This window comes from Raphanus sativus, chromosome 4 (assembly GCF_000801105.2).
Source record: "Raphanus sativus cultivar WK10039 chromosome 4, ASM80110v3, whole genome shotgun sequence".
In the NCBI taxonomy this organism is placed as follows: Eukaryota; Viridiplantae; Streptophyta; class Magnoliopsida; order Brassicales; family Brassicaceae; genus Raphanus; species Raphanus sativus.
The window spans coordinates 46,241,888-46,250,603 of record NC_079514.1 but is presented as its reverse complement, the minus strand read 5'-3'; the positions used below and the strand labels follow the sequence as shown (position 1 = coordinate 46,250,603).

Sequence of the window (8,716 nt, the reverse complement as noted above, 5' to 3'; positions counted from 1 at the left end):
TTTTCGGATCTGAGTTCGATCATTCCGGCGAGTCTATTTTGTTTACTGATGAATAGAATGACACTGTTTCTGTTGGTTTATTATTTTACATAATCATGAAATGTAGAAGCTTTATCTGTATATGGAGAGGAGCTTATATAGTTTAGTTTCTGAGCTACGTTACGAATGTGTTTAGGGCAAAAAGAAAAATTGAAAATGTATATCCATGTGTTGTAGGCAATTGGAAGAACAAAGATGAGGATAGAGTAGTTAAGAAAATGAAGGTCTGCCCTCAGCCATTTTTTGGGAAGCTGCAATGATCGTGCAAGGCAGCTCCAGGCTTCTTCTTCAGGTCTTTTCCCATGTTTTAAAGGTTTATCTTCTCTCACACTTCACTTTTTTATCATTCAGATTATTATTTTTTCCACAAACAATTCAGACTGTCGGCTGTGTTATGTTGTCTTCGTTTAATATTTCTTTTTCATCGATCTATTTCGTCATCTACGGTTTTTTGCGAGACGAATCCATCACCATTAAAAACTATTGGGTTTGAAGTTTTTTAAGTAATGTAATCTTGGAAAAAGTTGAACAAGGAAGCAGAGAAATAATAGCATTAGCTTATAGGTTGCTAAGTCAGCTACTTTCAGAACTAAATTGCCTCACAGTTTTCTTTGTTGACTCGGTCAAGTTACTTGGTTTGAGGCTACGATCAGTTCGCAAGTGATTGACATAAATATTCTGCCGTTCAGGCGTTCAATCCCCTGGAGGTAGCAAAGAGTCAGACCCTGTGAAGGTTGCTAGAGGAGGTTAGCCATTCAAAGTTTTCTGTCGTTACTTTCTTTGGTAGCATATAAAATTATATGGCTACTGATTTATTAACAATTGCTATATTTTCAGTTAAAGCTATTTCCAGGAGGACACACAGTCATTGGTTGAGAGGTTTGAGAGAAGAGACACAATTACACTTCCGGAAGAAAGATAAAGCAGCAATAGTTCAGAGCACTAATGCTGTGGAGAAAGTGGCCAAATCATCATCGAAACGAGCAGTTAGCATAATGCCTACCCAGGTCATGGAAGTTGAACTTGATAAGGCAACTAACTTGACCGCAGTTGAAACTCCTGTGATATTTATTGCAAGACCACAGTTGAAACTCCTGTAATATCCAGCTGTTTTTAATCAATAATGCAATTCTCTGCAACTTTCTTACATGTTTGTTTCTTATTTAATTTCTGGTTGGCTATTACATATGTTGCTAACACTATTACACAATTTTATTGTGGTATCAATGAGATGACGTCTACAAGTTTAACTCTGGTTCATGAAGAGATCATGATGGTGATATCAATCAGGTTGGTCCCTAGATTACTTTCATGGTTTTCCCAGTTTGTGCATTTTACATGTTGGTACATAAGAAACAAGAAGAACACAACTTGGGATCTTTCTCACGTTTGGTTTTTTAACATACAAAACAATAGCTTGGTTGTTTTTAGATATATATATGTAAGAATACTTCTTTTTAGCCATGGACGGTGATTATTGTCAAAGAGAATATTGGCTGAGACAAATGCATCTGAAGGGAAGGGACGGCTGACCTTGGTGCATTGACTTAGTACCTATATAATATATAAGATGATTCTTTCTCACTATATATGTTCCTGAGAGAACATATATACAATCTTTCCCCTTCTGCTTTTTTTTACACTGGTTCTTCTTTTTTCATTTATATTGTAGTTTTGTTTTAAGAAAAATACATCAGTTGTATATCATGCATTAGTGCATTATCATGTAACATCCCAACTATAATATAAATAAAAACCACAACATAAATTTGTTTAACTTTAACTAATTTAATCAAAACCAATTTTTTAGATAATAAAAGATTATAAATATATAATACATATATGTGTGTGTGTGTGTGTGTGTGTGTGTGTGTAAAAACATAGATGATTGAATACATCAAATGAGATTTAGGATGAAATGGAATAAAAGTTTTGAAAAGACACCTGTGAAAGTTGTGAATTCAATGGTTTAAAACTAAAATAGAATTATGATAGTTTGTACATTTAAAAAGAAAATCCAACAAAATTTATATAAGCAAGATAAATGAAAATTTAGATCATACGTCTAAATAGTTGGGAAGTGCATAAATTTCGCTGTGAGAATTTAGTTTGTGGATTTTAGGTAAGATACTACAATTTTTAAACCAATATTTTAAGAAAAAAAATATATTCTAAAAGGATTGTATATTTAGAGGTGAGGGTCAATTAAATAAACTAAGAGTATTACAAGAAACAAAATTTATAAAAAATTAAGTGAAATGAAACATTTCTACAATCCTACTAATCAAACACATAATTAAAATTTAATCAATTTTTTTTCATTTTCTCATCACCTTATATATAATTTCCAGTAACAAAAAGTCAGATTTTGATATTAAATTTTTGAAATTTGTAAGACAGAAAAAATAATTGAAAATAATTTTAGGATTGTCTAACTACTTATATTTTATAACATCATAAGTCTAAATAGTTGGGTTGTAAGTGCATAAATTTCACTGTGAGAATTTACTTTGTGGATTTTAGGTAAGATATTACAATTTTTAAACCGGTGTTTTAAGAAAAAATATATTCTAAAAAGATTGTATATTTAGAGGTGAGGGTCAATTAAATTACTAAGAGTATAACTAAAAACAAAATTTATAAAATTAAGTGAAATGAAACATTTCTACAATCCTACTAATCAAACACATAATTAAAATTTAATCAATTTTTTTTCATTTTCTCATCACCTTATATAATTTCCAGTTACAAAAAAAAATCAGATTTTGATATTGAATTTTTGAAATTTGTAAGAAAGAAAAAAGACTTGAAAATAATTTTATTATTGTCTAACTACTTATATTTTTATAATATATTATACCATTTGTATATTAAAATAAACATACATACAAAATATATAACTAAAATTAACATTTTTGGAAAAAAAAACCCGCCCGTAGGGCGGGTCGACCCTAGTATATATATATATATATATATATATATATATAACATTTACCATATTAAATATTTGTTTTAATTGACATGTATACACACAACATTTTAATTGTTTTTATGTTGTTTTATCATTATTTAAAATTTTCAATTCCTTTAGTTGTTTGTTTATAAGAATTGTGTATATATATTAAAAGTTTGAAATCTAAGCTATTAAAACAACACAGTAGAAACTCCATAAACTAATACTCGATAAACTAATAAACACGTTAAACTAATATATTTTTCGGTTCCAAATTGGACTGGTTATAACATAATTCGATTATTTAGTTAAGATAATAATATTTAGAAAATTTCTAGCTAAATATATGGTTTCATTGAAATCTAAATTAATAATTATGATATATATAATTTCTTATATACATAAATAAATTATTTTACTGTTTATTAATCAATTCAAATTGTATCTCTAATTTTTTTTCAATATTTTTGGTGTTAATTTATTAAAAATATTTTTCAACATACATAAAATGTATCAAATAATCTCATAAAAATAGATGAAATTTAAATCTATAAATTTTAACTAATATATAATATTATGAAATAACTACTCTTTTTTCTTAAATAAAAAATATTTTAAGGCTATAAATTTAAAACTGAAAAATTATAATTCTATAAATTAATAATGTATAATAGTCTTGAAATTATTAATTTATAGATTTTTACTGTATATAGAAGCATATATTAAGAATATATCATATATTAATTGTTATTATGGTGAAACTCTAATTGTATGTTCCATATAGTTTAACTAATATAAATCCATTTTGGTATATATATATATATATATATATATGTTAACGTGTAATGCACTGAAGTTACATCTAATATATTAATAAATAATTTTAGTGATAAATTGGCCTATATCTAATTTATTAATACGTTATAATAGGCTTACTAATATAAGTATGGAGATTAAATTGCTAAGATATATCTAAACTATTAAAAGGGAAGTACATTTTGTACTTAATCCTGATTTTTCCACAATAATTACCACCTTATGCCACTGTCATTAAACACATAGTTTTATTTTTATATTAAACTGATACGTTAATTTGCATCTTAAACTAAACCGGCCGTTGTCTGCATATCGTGTGTTATACAATTAAATGCATATATGGGCTTTGCTTTGCTTTGTGTTTAAGGTCCACTGTTTTTTTGGTTAAATATGATATAAATTTATAATTCATAATCAAATGGACCAAATCAATTCATCAGATTAGGTTTTGTAAACATAATTACTAGAGATGCATATTTTTATATGTTTGAGGTTACTTTTCCAATTGCTTTTATTGTTACTATCGAAATAATATTTTTTTAAACTGTAAAAATAAAATTTAAAAATACGCACTTAAATCCTAAATTTTAAGATTTCAAATTTAATAAAACTATTAAATCTCAACTAAATGCTCTAATATTATTCAAAGAATGTTTAGTTTACCAAGTAAAAAATACAATATAAGAAGAATATAACATTATAGTTAAAAAATGTACACTAAACAAAATAAACTAGATACACTAATTTCAGAACTTAATAACATATGCAACAATAATATTTTTAGTATGTAACAAAAACATAAAATTACTTTACACCCGTGTGCCCGCACGGGTCAAAAGCTAGTCTAATCTATTAATTTAGAGTCCTATTTTTTTATCTACTATTAAATGTTGTCATTTAAGTTTGGACCTACTCCTAATTCTACTCATTATACAATATAATGATTTACTTAATTTATTAACAATGTAAGATATTAATTGGGTCATAAATATGTATTGTTACCACATATTGTGGAGGTTGTTAAATCGTTAACACACAAAAACATAAAATCAATTATATTTTCTAGAAATAATTTATCATAGATATTCAAAATATGTCATATTTATAATCATATGAATAAATATCTAATAGCAAAAGAACATTAGTTATTTGTTGCATCATAAGAAATCTGCATGTAACATTCAAATAAAAAATAGATCAACTAATAAATAAAGATATAGTTCCACAAATCAAAAGAGCATTGGTTTAATAATAGCCACAAATTATTAATATATTTTCACAAAGTATTGAACAAATTATGAATTCAAGACAAAGTAAAATAAATATCCAATTAACCTACTGAACAAATATTTATACATAATTTTATCGGTTGGTAAAAAATCCTGCATTTTAACGCGGGTACCATTCTAGTTTTTAATTAAATTAACGGATCTATCTAAAAAGTTAAGAATTAAGAATAAAAACCCCATCGGTTGGCCTAACTAAATGAATGTTTTATACGAGGTAAATTATGTAAATTAAACGACTGTGTATTATATCTAATTAATGGCAGTAGTAATAAGTCCTTTGTACAATATACGTCTAAAACGAAAAGATCATATGATGAATGTTAGTTGTAATAAACATGTGCACGAAACGACATTTGAAACTTTAATTAGATACATGGTTCACAAAATGAGGTTGAGTCAAATTTTTAATTTCATTTCGTTTTTATGCTAAATTGATTATAGAAATTTGATTTGTTTTTGTTGTTTTGCTCAAAGTACGGTATATCATTTGTTGGTCATTTCTAAAAAATCAGAATAATTTTGTTTGTGGTGTTAGATACGTCGTCTTTTGAAACCAAGCTACAGTATTAAAAAATTTTACCTTCAATGTAGCAAAACAATATTTTAAATATGTAGTTGCAATGCTAACCAAAAAAAATTATCATTGTCCATCCCATTGTTTTTTGTAATGGATATATTATTCGTGAAAATATAACATCAATATTTATATTTTAAAGGTCACATGTATTTCAAATAATAATGTGATGAACTTGTGTTTGAAAACATATATATTAAATTTGGGTTTGTATAAACTGCATTTATTTATTTGTAACTAATGGACCTCATACTCATACTCATGAGTTAAATATACTGATTTAACTGATATAATATAAGTGTTGTCAAAAAAGCTAATATAATAAAATATTAAACTTAATGAGTATCGCCACATTATCGACGTATCCCATATGAGGATGAGTATATGTATGAAAAATGAAAACATATTGTGGTAAAATACAGAAAGTGTTAGTTATCTGGGCCATGAAAATATAGCAAGCCCAGAACAATATAACATTAGGCTTAGAAACAAACTTGCAAATATCTCGGTCCAGAAAGAACGTAACCTCGAGTGAATTTTAGGTTAATTTTTTTTGGCTAAAACGACTGTGCATCAACAGTGGCAGTATGATGTAATTTTTGTGAAAAACCCAGGATTAAATACTATTTGTACTTCAGTTTTAATAGTTTAGAGGTGAATATAACGGACTAAGTTCACTGATTTTACGGGAAAACACTTCAGCTTATTATGTCCACTGTTTTGCTCATCAACTTCAATTGGTTGTTGTGGTTGTTGCAAAAAGAATTTTGAGATTCGAGGATTCTTTGATATGATTTCTTTATTGTTGAATGTGGTTGGAGATTCATGCAAGAGAAAGTATCAGATTCGGGAAGATCAAAGAAAAATGATTGAGGAAGATATTCTTGATGGTAAAATCAACACAGAAAAAGGGTCGAATCAAGAGGTTGCTATTCAAATACCAGGACAGATACGTTGGGGTTCTCACTGAAAAACTCTGTTGCGTTTGATTGAGTTATTTTCTCCCATCATCTTGTGCTTAAACATATTGAGAATGAGGGCTTGGACGACTCAAAAAGACGACAAGCATATGGTCTTCTTGTATATTTTCAGGATTTTGATTTTGTGTTTTATCTGCAAATGATGGTTCATCTTTTAAGACTTACAGATAGTTTATCCAAGGCTTTGCAAAAAAGGAATCAAGACATTTTGAATGCAATGTCATTGATGAAATTAACAAAGAGACAACTTCAAAATTTTAGAGATAATGAGTGGCATTCTTTGGATAAAGTCTTTTCTTTTTGCCAGAAGTATGAGATTGAGAAAGTTGATATCGAAGATGAATTGGATCACCCAAAGAGCCATCAACATCAATCCTTGTTGCAAAATAACAAATAGAATAAATAACTTATATCGGACATTCCTTTAATAATCAATAAGAACTTGATCATTACAAGAAAACAAACCATGCAACCATTTTCTTAAAGACCTTATTAATTAAGGAGCAACTAAGAAACTCAAGCTTTTTTACAAGTGAGTTGAATAAAAAACTTAGCCTCTTTATTGCAGTGACTCGCACCAAACATCTCGTCCGAAGTCATAAACACACATATGTTTTTTCCAACACAATTCTGCACAAATTATATTTCACATTAATATTCATTGAGATATTTATTGTTGACTAATCCGCAAAACATATCATTAATTTTGCTAACCTTTTTGGCGACCTTCAAGGCAGCTTCTGCGCCGCAATTTCCATGTCTATAGTGTTCACACTTGCCGGAAGGATCTCCATAATCAGCAAAATTGATCTTTGTAAAAACTTCTTTAGACTTATTGCAACCAAGCACCCACGGAGATTCCATAGTAGATTCTGCACAGATAATATATTCCTTGCCCATGTCTGTGCCATAATGAGTGTAAGCATATTGATCTTCAAAGAAACTGTCGGTTTTGTTGCCTCTTGCATCATTGGAAGAAATATTCATATTGGAAGCTAAACCAAGCACAGAGGAATAAGATAGAACTAGAAGAAAGATGTAGCCTCGACGACGGCTATGAGAAGTATCCATTTTGTTGTCTCCGTAATCAAAAGTAACAAAATGTAGTAAGCACTACTTATGAATATAGTTATATATAGTTTTACTTGGATTAATTTTCAACGGAAAATTCGTGGGTTGGTGTGGCCTCGCAAATTTCTCTCAAATTACAGTTCTATTTTTCAGTTCTCTTTTTTTCTGATTTGTTTTCGGGGGTGGGGAATAACATTCCTTTGACTTTTCTATGATCGTTTAGTAATAGATTTTATTTTGAGTGAAAAAATATATTAGGTCCATTTTAAATTTATAAAATCACATTTATAAAACATATATCTTTATTAAAAGTCAAAATATTTAAATTGAAATTTAATTTTAGAAACTAGTTAACATAATGTTTTAATCCAAATAACTAGATTTTGATCCGAGTTTGAAAATCACAGATTTGTTTTCGACAATAGATAAACTCAATTTAAACGAATTTCTATATTAGATATAGTATGGGTTTGGATACATTTATTATGGATAGTGAACTGAACGATACCAAAATGAAGACACAAAACCATAACTAAACGGAATTTCATATATAACCGAGCAGATCATATATCTCTATAACCAAAAAACTGGAACCGAATTGTGAATCAAATAGATATCCTAAAATATTATCTATACACCGAATTACCCGATACTTTTTATTCAAAATATTTTTAAAATATCAGTATTATTTAATATTTTTTATCCGAATTACCCTACATTTAAATTGAAAATTTTAAATTATCCAATATTTTATCGATAAATCCATAATTATTCGAAAACCAGAATTGAACCAGAACTAAATTGGACCTACTTTTTGTATATTAGCTAGTTTCCAACTTTGCAAATGAACCGGAACAAAAACCAAATTAACATAATTGAATCAAATTGAACTTTGTAAATACATGAACAATTTGAGGTAAAACAGAAAAACTAAAATATTCAAACTGAACTGAAAGATGAGGACTAATAAGGCATTTTCTTTTAAATGATGCAA

The 8,716-nt window shown here is 27.8% G+C and overlaps 1 protein-coding gene across 1 annotated transcript; it reads right to left on the bottom strand.

The window, feature by feature from the left end:
* Positions 1 to 7,027: 7,027 nt before the first annotated feature.
* Positions 7,028 to 7,747, bottom strand: LOC130510958 (beta-galactosidase 14-like). The gene is made up of 2 exons (XM_057007703.1): positions 7,366 to 7,747; positions 7,028 to 7,281 (listed from the first exon to the last, which is right to left on the bottom strand). Exons 1-2 carry the CDS (start codon positions 7,720 to 7,722, stop codon positions 7,168 to 7,170), a joined length of 471 nt encoding a protein of 156 aa, XP_056863683.1. The 5' UTR covers positions 7,723 to 7,747; the 3' UTR covers positions 7,028 to 7,167.
* Positions 7,748 to 8,716: the final 969 nt, after the last annotated feature.